This window comes from Bos indicus, chromosome 2 (assembly GCF_029378745.1).
Source record: "Bos indicus isolate NIAB-ARS_2022 breed Sahiwal x Tharparkar chromosome 2, NIAB-ARS_B.indTharparkar_mat_pri_1.0, whole genome shotgun sequence".
Taxonomy (NCBI): Eukaryota; Metazoa; Chordata; class Mammalia; order Artiodactyla; family Bovidae; genus Bos; species Bos indicus.
In genome coordinates, this window is record NC_091761.1 from 36,940,811 (window position 1) to 36,958,230 (window position 17,420).

Sequence of the window (17,420 nt, forward strand, 5' to 3'; positions counted from 1 at the left end):
GAACAACAGACTGGTTCCAAATAGGAAAAGGAGTATGTCAAGGCTGTATATTGTCACCCTGCTTATTTAACTTACATGCAGAGTATATCATGAGAAATGCTAGGGTGGATGAAGCACAAGCTGGAATCAAGATTGCTGGGAGAAATATCAATAACCTCAGATATGCAGATGACACCACCCTTATGGCCAAAAGCGAAAAAAAAAAAAAACTTGAAAGCCTCTTGATGAAAGTGAAAGAACAGAGTGAAGAAGTTAGCTTAAAATTCAACATTCAGAAAACTAAGATCATGGCATCCGGTCCCATCACTTCACGACAAATAGATGGGGAAACAGTGGAAACAGTGGCAGACTTTATTTTCCTGGGCTCTAATATCACTGCAGATGGTGACTGCAGCCATGAAATTAAAAGATGCTTAGTCCTTGGCAGGAAAGTTATGACAAACCTAGACAGCATATTGGAGAAGGCAATGGCACCCCACTCCAGTACTCTTGCCTGGAAAATCCCATGGACGGAGGAGCCTGGTAGGCTGCAGTCCATGGGGTCACTAAGAGTTAGACAGGACTGAGCGACTTCACTTTCACTTTTCACTTTCATGCATTGGAGAAGGAAATGGCAACCCACTCCAGTGTTCTTGCCTGGAGAATCCCAGGGACGGGGAAGCCTGTTGGGCTGCCGTCTATGGGGTCGCACAGAGTCGGACACGACTGAAGCGACTTAGCAGCAGACAGCATATTAAAAAGCAGAGACATTACTTTGCCAACAAAGGTCCATCTAGTCAAAGCTATGGTTTTTCCAGTGGTCATGTATGGATGTGAGAGCTGGACTATAAAGAAAGCTGAGCACAGAAGGATTTATGCTTTTGAACTGTGGTGTTGGAGAAGACTCTTGAGAGTCCCTTGGACTGCAAGGAGATCCAACCAGTCCATCCTAAAGATGAGTCCTGAGTGTTCACTGGAAGGACTGATGTTGAAGCTGAAACTCCAGTACTTTGGCCACCTCATGTGAAGAGCTGACTCATTTGAAAAGACCCTGATGCTGGGCAAGATTGAAAGAAGAAGAAGGGGGCAACAAAGGATGAGATGGTTGGATGGCATCACTGACTCAATGTACATGAGTTTGAGTAGACTCCGGGTGTTGGTGATTTACAGGGAGGCCTGGCGTGCTGCAGTTCATAGGGTTGCAAAGAGTCGGACACGACTGAGCAACTGAACTGAACTGATTTGATTACGTCTTTTAAAGCTAGGGAACCATTTGTCACCTTTTCTACATAGACTCTCTTACTTTGTTCTTTAGATTTCTACTCCTTTTCATGATTGCCCTTTATATTAATTTCATTCATATTTTAGCTTTATGAAATACTCATGTGGTGAGATTCACAGAATTACGTGCATTAAGCCCCACCCTTTTGAAATAATGCCCTCAATTGTAGGTGGACATAAAAATCTCAGATTTATCCCTTTGTCTCTTGTCACTCTTATTCCTGTACAGTGTGTAGAAATGACATAGATCCTGTTAATCATAGAGTTTTTAGGAATTTATATTCAGAGTGGAGTTTTAATCAGCTAGACAGGAGGATTGCTTTTTATGTGTTTTTTTTTTTAAGTGCCATTTGTATGTGTCCATCTAGCTAGTCAGTTCTGTAAACATGCCATTGAAGTGTGCTGTTAAGTCAGATGCTTGCTCTTATCATATAGTTTTTATATATTAGGTAACCATATGAAGTTGCCACTTTATAAGTAAAAAAAAATTTTGGAGATTTGAAATTTCATGTGGTTCAACCTAATAGAAGACTATAGAATCTCAGAAAAGGAGCTTTTAATACTTGTAGCATGTTCTAAATTTTTCCTAAAAATCATATATTAAAAGTTTCTTATTTTTAAGGAAAAAGAAATGAGAAGACAGCAAGCTGTTCTTCTAAAGCATCAGGTCTGTATACACACAGTTATACAAATTTTTAAATGTAAATTTTATAATTTTTCTTAAATCTATTTTTTGAAAAATCTTCAAAATATTTTCTTAAAAATTTCCAATGTAATTCCTGCTTAAATTCCTTGCTTTGGTATTGGTGTCTTTTGGGGGGTTAAAAATTGGTTTCATGACTCTGTGATTTCTGTTTCATAATGTTGTGCCAACTCTTTCTACCAGGAGTTGGAGAGGCATAGACTAGATATGGTATGGGTATGTTTATTTTTGTACATCTAACACCGCATTGTGATTTGGTTGTGATATGGTTGTCATAGCAATGCATAAAGTGTAGCACTGGCTGCTGTCATATTACATACTGCTGCATGGCTTTACAGCACAGTGCATTGCATACATCTGCTTGTCTATCTATAAAAGAAATACGGTGTATATCCAAGATTTGTCATTGAATCATGCAAGCCTTAAATAGGCTGCTGTCTAAAAGTTTACATTACTGATGTCACAGTGAAAGTTGGATCACTATACAATTAGATACAATTATGACCCATATTCTCCCATCATTCTAGATGCAAAACTGCCATTGAATACAATGGGAATTTTGGGTTAGTTTGATGAGAGAATATGAAATATATTCTGGTTTTATGGACAAATTTTAGAAATTTTTAGAAATATCCCTTTGGGCGAATCGCATATATTTAAACAAAAAGAACTGTTTCAACATTATACCTATGTGATTTTTTTTAAATAAAAGGAGACTATCAAAGTAAGCTAGTGCTTACTTTATTTTCATATTGTGCCTTTTAGATTTAACTTGTGAGCCCATGGTGCAGCTTTAGTGGCTTTCAATACTGCATCAAGGGACAGACATCAGTAAACAGGAATATCTCATTTCATTGATGGTGTTATATGAACCATGACTAGTTTAAATTGGTGTTAAAGCTTTAAACAAAAACTTTCTAATTTGTCGGTGGATTATTGGATTTACAAAATGATAGTGTATTTGAAATAAAAGTAATTCTAAAACCGTGATGTAAAAGTGATTTTAAAGCAATTTCTGCCTGATCTAAATAAAAATTTAAGAACACAACCTTTAGTTTAATTGGCTATAGTACATATTTGTGGTTTTTCTAATAGCAGATGTAAGGTAACTGACCTGTTCCAGCCAACCATTATGCTTTTTGTTCTGCCAGCTTTTGAAGGAGCATCACAACTGACCATAAGTAAATCTTGTATGCTTCTGTTTACACTGTCTCCATGTTCATTGCTTTACCTTTTTGCTTTTGATTGTTCTTGTATTTGCTTTCTAAACCTGAACTAAAACATGCACAGACTGGCCATTCTTGTCTTATATTTAGTATTTACTGTGACTTGTCTATAAATGCTAAACATGCTACACAGAGTTTTTTGTTTTGTTTTGTTTTCCATTTGAAGATCAAACTGTTAACTATGATTGAGTTATATTCCTAATTTTATCTGGCTTAATAGGAACGAGAGAGAAGGCGACAACATATGATGCTTATGAAAGCTATGGAAGCTCGTAAAAAGGCAGAAGTAAGTGTATATTTCTTGAAAAATATTATCTTACCATAAATTAGTATTTTTCTTAAATGTTGACTCTTCTAAATATAATTGTTTTAGAGTATGGGTTTGTCATGGTTTACTAATTTTCATGAGCAAACCAAAGGTTAGAGATAGTAACCAAGTGTTAGAACATAAAAGAATGTAGGAAGGATTCCAATGTATGATTTAATTTTCTTGGCTGAGATTTTAATTACCTTTTTTAAATACAATGAATGGCATTCATTTGGATCAAAGTAGCTATTTCTTGGAGAAGAAAATGGCTACCCACTCCAGTATTCTTGCCTGGAGAATCCCAGGGACAGAGGAGCCTGGTGGGCTGCCATCTGTGGGATTGCAGAGTCGGACATAACTGAAGCGACTTAGCAGCAGCAGCTATTTCTTACTGTGACCAGAGTTTCACAAAATTTATGTTACAGCATGCGTAGACAAGTTCTGTATGTCCTCATTCAAACGTCAGCCATGGACTTTTGCCCTCAAAATTATTCTTTAACATTTTATGTGTAAAATTAGGCCTGGGTATTATCCTTGAAATAAGAGTTTTTACCATATTATTCAGAAGAAGAAAATTATTGAAATGTCAAAATGAGCTTATATGGATTTTAATAGAAATCAGTTAAAGGTTAAAAAATGTTACAAAGGAATGCATTATAACAGTTGAATAGAGGTATGGCCATAATAACCATGCTTCCCAGTTGGGTCAGGGGTAAAGAATCCACCTGCAGGAAAGGCAGGTTCGATCCCTGGGTCAGAAAGATCCCCTGGAGAAGGAAATGGCAACCCAGTCCTGTGTTCTTGCCTGGAAAATCCCGTTGCAGAGGAGCCTAGTGGGCTACAGTCCATGAGGTCGCAAAAGAGTTAGACTCAACTTAGCTACTAAATGACAATGTTATAACCAGTGCTTTGAAGTAACAGAGACTCAGATACACATGCTAACTCTAAACCAACTTGCTTTAGCTCTTCATGTTCTTTCTTTTTTAAAATAGATATAATGATTCTTGTATCTCCTATGATTGTAAGATTATCAACTGGGATAAACATTTAATAAATAATAATTAATGAAAATCAGACAGTTTGGTCTAGAAATTGAGAGCCCTATATTTCAGATTTTGGATCTCAGCTCTGGCTTAAACTATATATTTCTGATATAAAGACACAGTATATGTATTGTTTAGGAACTTGGACATTGTAACCAATGATCGGGATTTGAATTCTTTTTTCAGTACATTCCAGCTATATGACTTCGGCAAGTTATTTAACCTCTCTGTGATTCAGTTTTTTTTTTTTTTTTTGTCTATAAAATGGAGATGACACTACTTCCTATTTCATCAGGTTTGTAGTTATGATTAAATGGGTGTGTGTCTAGATGAGTGTAAATGTAAAGTTCTTGGAACAGTGCCTGGTACCACATAGTGCCTACTTATTACAATAAGTCACTTATTACTATATAGGTGGTTTTTTCCTTACATGTTAATTATCCAGGACCACTGACACCCTCTACATCTAACATTATAACATGGATTTATAACTATAATCTCTGAAAAATGACAGGCATTGAAAGAGAGAGGTAATGGATTCCAGGAATGGGCATGGCTGTAAACTCTGTTGCCTTCTGAACTCAGTGGTGTGAAGAATAGGGAAGGGGATTAATTAAAATCCTGAGAGCTCAACCTACTTTTCTCCTCTCTGAAGAGATGGGAACTGAGGGAGTAACACAGGGAAAAGGCCTGGAAAATTCCTCAAGAAACAAGTTCTTCCCTGGCAAGTATTCTTTTTACCAGAAGGACTAAGAAAAATTAGGGCTTGTCATTCTGATTTTTCCTGTTGGAGAAGAAAGGTTAAAGAAAGGCAGAGGGTTATCTCCAGATTATGGGCTTTAGTACAAGAGGACATCCAAGAGAATAGTAAAGATAAGGTCATCCAAGGGGAAAAAGAAATCATCCAAGGGAAACGATACTCAGGTCAAGAGATACCCAGAAGACCCAAAAGTCGTGACCTCTTCCATTGGTTCCCCATATTTGCTTCTGTGCCTGGGAAGAGAGTAAAGAAAGCTGCTGAAGAGAGGTGAGTAAAATCTGCATTGAGTAGAAGGTAGCAGCCACAGGATCAATGAAAATAGTTAAGATGAAATCTTCTAAGAATCCCTCAAGAACCAAGAGCACTTTTCATGGGAAAAGAATATTCCTTTGACTAGATAGAGTGAAATCAGGTACAGTGCTTCCAATAAAACTTGGAAAGGGATATGAAGAACCAGGCACAGCCCTCCCTCTTCTAGCTGCCTTCATTCTCAGAAAAAACAAATACTCATAGCATACAAAATAACTCAGTCTTCAATTTAAAGTACTTATGAGTATAAAAACAATTATCAGATAAAGTGAGAAGAAACTAAAGGAAGATTAAACCACCTGTATTGGAGCAATGCGCGTTCTTGATAGGGCTGCCCATATCAAGCATGAGTAACTGGAAAAGAAATGTCAAGAAAACCATGCCAAAATATTAAACCAAAAACTGTGTGTGTGTGTGCACATGTACATATATACATAAAGTAATAGCTGTAAGCATAATAAGTTAAAGGAACTTGCTTTCTCTGCTTTCATTCTTACTTTTCTGAGTTCTCACTATGCATTCTCCACAGAGCAGCCTAAGTGATCTTTTCAGAATGTAAAACAGATTATATCATAACACGATCCACTGGCTTCTTGTAGTTGTAATAAAGTCCACCATACATTTTGTATCTGATGTAGTATCTTCCAGCCATTTTTGCCTTTTTATTATTCCTAAACAAAGGATCTTTCCTATTTGATGTTCTTCCACCAAATATTCAAGTGGCTCTTATTTATTCTTCAGTCATAGATCAAATTTTAGCTTATCAGAGTGGCTTTCCAAGAACACTTAATTTTGCCTTTTCTTACACCTAACCTCTAGAACTCCATCCCATTATTTTATTTTATACTTGTTTATAGTTTATCTTCTCCCAGATTGTAAGATCTATGAGGACAGGAATCTTGTGTACCATTGTATCATAAGTGTTGTGATTAGAGCCAGCTATATAGTGGTGCTTAGAAATTGTTGTTCAATAAATGAATGAGTTGAAATGAAAGTGACAGTTAAAGTACTAAGGAAGCAAGTTGAGGATGAAACAAAATCATTAAAGAAAGAGTGTATTATATGTTTCTGTCTAAAATTTTCTTTATGTAATAAAAAATATTTTATTCTTGGTGAATTTTACACTTAAGGAATTATTATTTAAAATAATACAATAACATATGTCATAAATAATCCTGTATCAGAATATCTGAGAAAATCCCACGGGTAAAATTTCTTAAGATGTTACTGTTCTCTGATAACTATGAACATGTGAACAGGATGAGGTAATTGTACCATTTTGGCAGTTATTCAGACATTTTTGGCCACACCATGTGACATTCAGGATCCTTGTTCCCGGACTGGGTATTGAATCCTCACCCCTGCATTGGGAGCCCAGAGTTTGAACCACTGGACTACCATGGAAGTTCTCAGTTATTCAGATTTTAAATTGTATTCCTCTACTAAATTATACCTATAGATTTTAGTAATCAACTAAATATTTTTTAAAATGTCTTAAAATACTATTATATACAGTTCAGTGCAGTTCAGTCGCTCAGTTGTGTCCGACTTTTTGCGGCCTCATTAATCACAGCGCGCCAGGCCTCCCTGTCCATCACCATCTCCTGGAGTTCACTCAGACTCACGTCCATCAAGTTGGTGATGCCATCCAGCCATCTCATTCTCTGTCATCCCCTTCTCCTGCCCCCAGTCCCTCCCAGCATCACAAGCTTTTCCAATGAGTCAACTCTTCACATGAGGTGGCCAAAGTATTGGAGTTTCAGCTTCAGCATTAGTCCTTCCAATGAACACCCAGGACTGATCTCGTTTAGGATGGACTGGTTGGATCTCCTTGCAGTCCAAGGGACTCTCAAGAGTCTTCTCCAGCACCACAGTTCAAAAGCATCAATTCTTCGGCACTCAGCTTTCTTCACAGTGCAACTCTCACATCCATACGCGACCACTGGAAAAACCATAGCCTTGACTAGACGACCTCTGTTGTCAAAGTAATGTCTCTGCTTTTTAATATGTTGTCTAGGTTGGTCATAACTTTCCTTTCAAGGAGTAAGCGTCTTTTAATTTCATGGCTGCAGTCACCATCTGCAGTGATTTTGGAGCCCAAAAAGATAAAGTCTGACACTGTTTCACTGTTTCCCCATCTATTTCCCATGAAGTGATGGGGCCGGATGCCATGATCTTCATTTTCTGAATGTTGAGCTTTAAGCCAACCTTTTCACTCTCCTCTTTCACTTGCATCAGGAGGCTTTTTAGTTCCTCTTCACTTTCTGCCATAAGCGTGGTGTCATCTGCATATTGGAGGTTATTGATATTTTTCCCAGCAATCTTGATTCCAGCTTGTGCTACTTCCAGCCCAGCGTTTCTCATGATGTGCTCTGCATATGAGTTAAACAAGCAGGGTGACAATATACAGCTTTGACGTACTCCTTTTCCTATTTGGAACCAGTCTGTTGTTCCATGTCCAATTCTAACTGTTGCTTCCTGACCTGCATATAGGTTTCTCGAGAGGCAGGTCAGGTGGTCTGGTATTCCCATCTCTTTCAGAATTTTCCAGTTTATTGTGATCCACATAGTCAAAGGCTTTGGCATAGTCAATAAAGCAGAAGTAGATGTTTTTCTGGAACTTTCTTGCTTTTTCCATGATCCAGCGGATGTTGGCAATTTGATCTCTGGTTCCTCTGCCTTTTCTAAAACCAGCTTGAACATCTGGAAGTTCAAGGTTCATGTATTGCTGAAGCCTGGCTTGGAGAATTTTGAGCATTACTTTACTAGCGTGTGAGATGAGTGCAATTGTGCAGTAGTTTGAGCATTCTTTGGCATTGCCTTTCTTTGGGATTGGAATGAAAACTGACCTTTTCCAGTCCTGTGGCCACTGCTGAGTTTTCCAAATTTGCTGGCATATTGAGTGCAGCACTTTCACAGCGTCATCTTTCAGGATTTGAAATAGCTCAGCTGGAATTCCATCACCTCCACTAGCTTTGTTCATAGTCATGCTTCCTAAGGCTGACTTGACTTCACATTCCAGGATGTCTGGCTCTAGGTGAATGATCACACCATTGTGATTATCTGGGTCATGAAGATCTTTTTTGTACAGTTCTTCTGTGTATTCTTGCCACCTCTTCTTAATATCTTCTGCTTCTGTTAAGGTCCATACCATTTCTGTCCTTTATTGAGCCCATCTTTGCATGAAATGTTCCCTTGGTATCTCTAACTTTCTTGAAGAGATCTCTAGTCATTCACATTCTGGTGTTTTCCTCTATTACTTTGCATTGATCGCTGAGGAAGGCTTTCTTATCTCTCCTTTCTATTCTTTGGAACTCTGTATTCAAATGGGTATATCATTCCTTTTCTCCTTTGCTTTTCACTTCTCTTCTTTTCACAGCTATTTGTAAGGATCCCCAGACAGCCATTTTGCTTTTTTGCATTTCTTTTCCATGGGAATGGTCTTGATCCCTGTCTCCTGTACAATGTCACTAACCTCCGTCTATAGTTCATCAGGGACTCTATCTGTCACATCTAGTCTCGTAAATCTATTTCTCACTTCCACTGTATAATCATAAGGGATTTGATTTAGGTCATACCTGAATGGTCTAGTGGTTTTCCCTACTTTCTTCAATTCAAGTCTGAGTTTGGCAATAAGGAGTTCATGATCTGAGCCACAGTCAGCTCCCGGTCTTGTTTTTGCTGACTGTATAGAGCTTCTCCATCTTTGGCTGCAAAGAATATAATCAATCTGATTTTGGTGTTGACAATCTCGTGATGTCCATATGTAGAGTCTTCTCTTGTGTTGTTGGAAGAGAGTGTTTGCTATGACCAGTGCGTTCTCTTGGCAAAACTCTATTAGCCTTTGCCCTGCTTTATTCCGTATTCCAAGGCCAAATTTGCCTATTACCCCAGGTGTTTCTTGACTTCCTACTTTTGTATTCCAGTCCCCTGTAATGAAAAAGGACATCTTTTTTGGGTATTAGTTCTAAAAGGTCTTGTAGGTCTTCATAGAACCATTCAGCTTCAGCTTCTTCAGCATTACTGGTTGGGGCATAGACTTGGATTACTGTGATATTGAATGGTTTGCCTTGGAGACGAACAGAGATCATTCTGTTGTTTTTGAGATTGCATCCAAGTACTGCATTTTGGACTCTTTTGTTGACCATGATGGCTACTCCATTTCTTCTAAGGGATTCCTGCCCACTGTAGTAGATATAATGGTCATCTGAGTTAAATTCACCCATTCCAGTCTATTTTAGTTCGCTGATTCCTAGAATGTCGACATTCACTCTTGCCATCCCCTGTTTGACCACTTGGAATTTGCCTTGATTCATGGACCTAAGGTTCCAGGTTCCTATGCAATATTGCTCTTTACAGCATCGGACCTTGCTTCTATCACCAGTCACGTCCACAACTGGGTATTTCTGGAGTTATTTCTCTACTGATCTCCAGTAGCATATTGGGCACTTACTGACCTGGGGAGTTCCTCTTTCAGTATCCTATCATTTTGCCTTTTCATACTGTTCATGGGATTCTCAAGGCAAGAATACTGAAGAGGTTTGCCATTCCCTTCTCCAGTGGACCACATTCTGTCAGGCCTCTCCACCATGACCCGCCGTCTTGGGTGGCCCCACACGGCATGGCTTAGTTTCATTGAGTTAGACAGAGCTGTGGTCCGTGTGATCAGATCGACTAGTTGTCTGTGATTATGGTTTCAGTGTGTCTGCCCTCTGATGCCCTCCCAGAACACCTACCGTCTTACTTGGGTTTCTCCTACCTTGGACCTGGGGTATATCTTCACGGCTGCTCCAGCAAAGCGCAGCCACTGCTCCTTACCTTGGACGAGGGGTATCTCTTCATGGCCACTCCTCCTTACCTTGAAAGTGGAGTAGCTCCTCTTGGCCCTCCTGCACCCGCGAAGCCACCGCTCTTTGGATATGGGGTGGCTCCTCTCAGCCGCTGCCCCGACCTTGGGTGAGGGGTAGCTCCTCCATGTTTCTCCCCGGTCCGTCACAACTATTATGTACACAGCATTAAATTAGATGCTGCAGGAAAAGCAAAAAATGTTAAGGATACTTTTTTATCATATCAGAGAGATAAAACTTTAAGTGGTAACTAGGTATATGTTTGTACTGATAATCGAAACTTTTACCATATCTTTTATATAAACTTACCCCTTGGTGAATATTAACAAATTACTACTAAATGTACTTATTCATCTCTTCATTATTACTTAACATTCCCAAGGTGTGACTGGTGTCATGCCAATAATGGGCCTATCTTGGCTTCATATTCTGCGTCTTATTACCTCCTAATAGCTCAGTTGCACTTTTTTTCTTTTACTAACTAAAAAGAACAAATTTTACTGTAGGTTAAAGCCATATAATACTTAGGCAGGGCCAACTCAAAATTCTGAAATTACCTAGTGTAACCTTTAATTCTAAACTTTAATACTTTTAGAATTTAATTATTAAGTTGTACAGAAAAAAGATGTTATAGGTAATCTTTAAAAAATTGATGTTAAAAAACTAATTGTTTTCACCTTGTTAATCAGAAATCTCTTATAACATCTGAATTTATTCCAAGAAACTCCTCATAGTCATCAAAGTGAAAAGGTAACACAAGCACTATTTTCATGGTTCTTTTTGTACACTACACTGATCTTACTTTTTGATTTACTATTAATATATTTTTTACTAAAAATACCTCAAATTTATATTAGTCCCCAAACTTAGAAATGTAATTTCTATAGTTTTTCCTTTAACCTATAATTAATAAGAATATACCGACATACAAATTACCTTATTTGTTTTTCTTACATTAATTTTAATATATTATCATAGTTCATAAATATTTTTATAACATAATAAAGAATAATTTTTAGCCTTGTGAAGATTTATATGCTAATGTAACACAAGTCTTATGAAATATATGTGCTTTAATTATTACTAATCATTCAAACTCAAGTTGGTTTCAGCAGTGTGACAGAGTAGCTCAAAATCTACTGTTTTCATTTATAAAAACTTCAAACTATGTCAATCACAAATTTATGAACACTTTACTCATATTATCTGAATAATCACCAGAGCAATCTTAAGAGTCTTTTGTATATCTCCCCAAGAATCAATAAACACAAAAGGTTGTTAAACGTGCATCTATTACAGAATAACTATGTCAGCACTTTAGGCAACAAAGCCATAAAACAGAAGAGAGTAGTTCAAGTTTCAGAAGTCATCTAATAATTTGTATGCAGAAATAATGTATAACCCCTCAAGTCATGAGAATATTTTTATAATCCTATATTTATACTAATCATTACTTAGTGAAAAATAAAGTATAATTGCCCATTTACATACTTTGGTTTAAACAAACCCATTTTTCTATTGAAGATGTGTGTACTTATACGACATACTTCTGTATTGTACTTTATATAATCTACTTAATTTCAATTTTAAAATTCAGTTACCTTTATTTTTTTTTCCAGCAGAACAAGATTTATTTCTCTTTTAACCAAATTCTTATAGAACCATGTAAGACAGTTCATACAGAGATCATGATTTAGGAAGGTCTTCCTCAGTCTGAATCTTTAGGTCAACAGAGACAAAAGTATAGGCTCTCAAGACCATATCACTCTGTCATAGGCAATAGGATCTGTCCTGTTAGATTTGATTATACTTTTTCTTTTTTTCAGGTCCATCTTTTTTTTTTTTTTTTTAATTATTTTGCTGTATCAGATGTTAGTTGAAACATGAGGCATCTTCCTTGTGTCATGTGGAATCTTCCCTTGTGGCACTCGGTCTCTCTAGTTGTGTTGCATAGGCTCAGTAGCTGTGGCACACAGGCTTATTTGCTCCCTGGCACGTGGGATTTTAGTTTCTGGACCAGGGATCGAACCCACATCCTCTGCAATGCAAGGCAGATAATTTACCACTGGACCACCAGGGAAGTCCCCTCAGGTACATCTTAAATTTCAAAAATCTAGAGACTATTAATTATCCTTCAGCATTGATTTTTGTCTCTTTCCACACAGTCAAAAGCTTTGGCATAGTCAATAAAGCAGAAATAGATGTTTTTCTGAAACTCTGTTGCTTTTTCAATGATCCAGTGGATGTTGGCAATTTGATCTCTGGTTCCTCTGCCTTCTCTAACGCCAGCTTGAATGTATGGAAGTTCACAGTTCACGTATTGCTGAAGCCTGGCTTGGAGAATTTTGACATTACTTTACTAGCGTGTGAGATGAGTGCAATTGTGAGGTAGTTTGAGCATTATTTGGCATTGCCTTTGTTTGTGATTAGAAGCCTTTGACTGTGTGGATGACAATAAACTGTGGAAAATTCTGAAGGAGATGGGAATATTAGACCACCTGAACTGCCTCTTGATAAACCTGTATGTAGGTCAGGAAGCAACAGTTAGAACTGGACATGGAACAAAAGACTGGTTCCAAATAGGAAAAGGAGTACGTCAAGGCTGTATATTGTCACCCTGCTTATTTAACTTATATGCGGAGTACATCATGAGAAATTCTGGCCTGGAGGAAGCACAAGCTGGAAGCAAGTTTGCTGGGAGAAATATCAATAACCTCCGATATGCAGATGACACCACCCTTATGGCAGAAAGTGAAAAAGAACTATAAAGCCTCTTGATGAAAGTGAAAGAGGAGAGTGAAAAAGTTGGCTTAAAGCTCAACATTCAGAAAACTAAGATCATGGCATCCAGACCCATCACTTCATGGCAAATAGATGGGGAAACAGTGGAAACAGTGGCTAACTTTATTTTTGGGGGCTCCAGAATTACTGCAGATGGTGATTGCAGCCATGAAATTAAAATATGCTTACTCCTTGGAAGGAAAGTTATGACCAATCTAGACAGCATATTAAAAAGCAGAGACGTTACTTTGTCAACAAAGGTCCTTCTAGTCAAGGCTATGGTTTTTCCAGTCATCATGTATGGATGTGAGAGTGGAATATAAAGAAAGCTGAGCACTGAAGAACTGATGCTTTTGAACTGTATTATTGGAGAAGACTCTTGAGAGTCCCTTGGACTGCAAGGGGAGATCCAACCAGTCCATCATAAAGGAGATCAGTCCTGGGTGTTCATTGGAAAGACAATGTTGAGGCTGAAACTCCTATACTCTGGCCACCTGATGTGAAGAGCTGACTCATTTGAAAAGACCCTGATGCTGTGCAAGATTGAGGGCAGGAGGAAAAGGGGACGACAGAGGATGAGATGGTTGGATGGCATCACCAACTCAATAGACATGAGTTTGGGTAGACTAAGGCTGTTGGTGAGGGACAGAGAGGCCTGGTATGCTGCAGTTCATATGGTCCCAAAGAGTCGGACATGACTGAGCGACTGAACTGAACTGAACTGATTGATCTTGTGCCTTGGGAATACCAAGAAAAGAACTATAAACTGTGATAACATTTCTTGTAGGAGATCATAATACAACAGCCTCATGGTTACTTTGGAATATTACCTAGAAGTCAAAAAACAAAGTTTCTTTCAATGTACCCATTTCTTAAGTTTGCCTAAAAATCTGTGATTTATTTTTTTTTAATTTTTTTTATTTTAATTGGAGGCTAATTACTTTACAATATTGTGGTTTTTTACATACATTCACATGAATCAGCCATGGTATACATGTGTTCCCCATCCTGACCCTACCTCCCACCTCCCTCCCCATCCCATCTCTCAGGGTCATCCTGGACTGGTGATCTATTTCACATATGATGATATACATGTTTCAGTGCTATTCTCTCACATCATCCCACCCTCATCTTCTCCCACAGAGTCCAACAGTCTGTTCTTTACTTCTGTGTCTCTTTTGCTGTCTTGCATATAGGGTCATCGTTACCATCTTTCTAAATTCCATATATATGCCTTAATATACTGTATTGGTGTCTTTCTTTCTGACTTACTTCAGTCTGTATAATAGGCTCCAGTTTCATCCACCTCATTAGAACTGATTCAAATGCATTCTTTTTAATAGATGAGTAATATTCCATTGTGTATATGTACCACAGCTTTATTATCCATTTGTCTGCCAATGGACATCTAGGTTGCTTCCGTGTCCTGGCTATTGTAAACAGTGCTGCGATGAACATTTGGGTACACATGTCTCTTTCAGTTCTGATTTTCTCAGTGTGTCTGCCCAGCAGTGGATTGCTGGGTCATATGGCAGTTCTAGTTCCAGCTTTTTAAGGAATCTCCACACTGTTCTCCATAGTGGCTGTACTAGTTTCCATTCCCACCAACAGTGTAAGAGGGGTCCTTTTTCTCCACACCCTCTCCAGCATTTATTGTTTGTAGACTTTAGGATAGTAGCCATTCTGACTGGCATGAGATGGTACCTTTTTGTGGTTTTGATTTGCATTTCTCTGATAATGAGTGATGTTGAGCATCTTTTCATGTGTTTGTTAGCCATTTGTATGTCTTCTCTGGAGAAATGTCTGTTTAGTTCTTTGGCCCATTTTTTTATTGGATTGCTTATTTTTCTGGAATTGAGCTGCAGGAGCTGCTTGTATATTTTTGAGATTAATTTTTTGTCAGTTTCATTTGCTATTATTTTCTCCCATTCTGAAGGCTGTCTTTTCACCTTGCTTATAGTTTCCTTCACAAAAGCTTTTAAGTTTAATTAGGTCCCATTTGTTTATTTTTGCTTTTATTTCCATTACTCTGGGAGGTGGGTCATAGAGGATCCTGCCATAATTTATGTCAGAGAGTGTTTTGCCTGTTTTCCTCTAGGAGTTTTATGGTTTCTGGCCTTACATTTAGATCTTTAATCCATTTTGAGTTTATTTTTGTGTATGGTGTTAGAAAGTGTTCCAGTTTCATTCGTTTACAAGTGGTTGACCAGTTTTCCCAGCACCACTTGTTAAAGACATTGTCTTTTCTCCATTGTATATTCTTGCTTCCTTTGTCAAAGATAAGGTGTCAATAGGTGCATGGACTTATCTCTGGGCTTTCTATTTTGTTCCATTGATTTGTGTTTCTGTGTTTGTACCAGTACCATACTGTCTTGATGACTGTAGCTTTGTAGTATAGCCTGAAGTCAGGCAAGTTGATTCCTCCAGTTCCATTCTTCTTTGTCAAGATTGCTTTGGCTATTTGAGTTTTTTTGTAATTCCAAACAAATTGTGAAATTATTTGTTCTAATTCTCTGAAAAATACCATTGATAGGGATTGTATTGAATCTATAGACTGCTTTGGGTAGTATACTCATTTTCACTATATTGATTCTTCTGATCCATGAACACGGTATATTTCTCCATCTATTAGTGTCCTCTTTGATTTCTTTCACTAGTGTTTTATAGTTTTCTATATATAGGTCTTTTGTTTCTTTAGGTAGATATATTCTTAAGTATTTTATTCTTTTCATTGCAATGGTGAATGGAATTATTTCCTTAATTTCTCTTTCTGTTTTCTCAGTGTATAGGAATGCAAGGGATTTCTGTGTGTTGATTTTATATCCTGCAACCTTACTATATTCATTGATTAGCTCTAGTAATTTTCTGGTGGAGTCTTTAGGGTTTTCTATGTAGAGGATCATGTCATCTGCAAACAGTGAGAGTTTTACTTCTTCTTTTCCAGTCTGGATTCCTTTTATCTCTTTTTCTGCTCTGATTGCTGTGGCCAAAACTTCCAAAACTATATTGAATAGTAGTGGTGAGAGTCGGCACCCTTGTCTTGTTCCTGACTTTAGGGGAATTGCTTTCAATTTTTCACCATTGAGGATAATGTTTGCTGTGGGTTTGTCATATATAGCTTTTATTATGTTGATGTATGTTTCTTCTATTCCTGCTTTCTGGAGCTTTTTTGTCATAAGTGGGTGTTGAATTTTGTCAAAGGCTTTCTCTGCATCTATTGAGATAATCATATGGTTTTTATCTTTTAATTTGTTAATATGGTGTATCACATTGATTGATTTGTGAATATTGAAGAATCCTTGCATCCCTGGGATAAAGCCACTTGGTCAAGATGTATGATTTTTTTAATATGTTGTTGGATTCTGTTAGCTAGAATTTTGTTAAGGATGTTTGCATCTATGTTCATCAGTAATATTAGCCTGCAGTTTTTTTTTGTGTGTGTGGCATCTTTGTTCAGTTTTGGTGTTAGGGTGATGGTGACCTCATAGAATGGTTTTCAAAGTTTACCTTCCTCTGAAATTTTCTGGAAGAGTTTGAGTAGGATTGGTGTTAGCTATTCTCTAAATTTTTGGTAGAATTCAGCTGTGAAGCCATCTGGTCCTGGGCTTTTGTTTGTTGGAAGATTTCTGATTATGATTTCAATTTCTGTGCTTTTGATGGGTCTGTTAAGATTTTCTATTTCTTCTTGGTTCAGTTTTGGAAAGTTATACTTTTCTAAGAATTTGTGCATTTCTTCCAGGTTGCCCATTTTATTGGCATATAGTTGCTGATAGTAGTCTCTTATGATCCTTTGTATTTCTGTGTTGTCTGTTGTGATTTCTCCATTTTCATTTCTAATTTTGTTGATTTGACTCTTCTCCCTTTGTTTCTTGATGAGTTTGGCTAATGGTTTGTCTATTTTATTTATCTTCTTGAAGAACCAGGTTTTAGCTTTGTTAATTTTTGCTATGATCTCTTTTGTTTCTTTTGCATTTATTTCTGCCCTAATTTTTGTGATTTCTTTCTTTCTTCTAACCCTGGGGTTCCTCATATCTTCCTTTTCTAGTTGCTTTAGGTGTAGAGTTAGGTGATTTATTTGATTTCTCTCCTGTTTCTTGAGGTAGGCTTGTATTACTATGAACCTTCCCCTTAGCATAGCTTTTACTGAATCCCATAGGTTTGGGGTTGTTGTGTTTTCATTTTCA

At 37.5% G+C, this 17,420-nt stretch overlaps 1 protein-coding gene across 16 annotated transcripts in view; it reads left to right on the plus strand.

Annotated features, from left to right (window-relative positions):
• BAZ2B (bromodomain adjacent to zinc finger domain 2B) overlaps positions 1–17,420 on the plus strand; it is a 206,487-nt gene that overhangs the window by 129,573 nt on the left and 59,494 nt on the right. For 9 of the 16 annotated variants that reach the window (XM_070799185.1, XM_019972053.2, XM_070799145.1 and 6 more), the window contains 3 exons: positions 1,883–1,927; positions 2,147–2,179; positions 3,410–3,475. In XM_070799185.1, coding sequence (XP_070655286.1) covers positions 1,883–1,927; positions 2,147–2,179; positions 3,410–3,475 — 144 coding nt within the window. The remainder of the gene's footprint in view (positions 1–1,882; positions 1,928–2,146; positions 2,180–3,409; positions 3,476–17,420) is intronic. The other 7 variants (XM_019972062.2, XM_019972103.2, XM_019972143.2 and 4 more) reach the window with 2 other exon arrangements.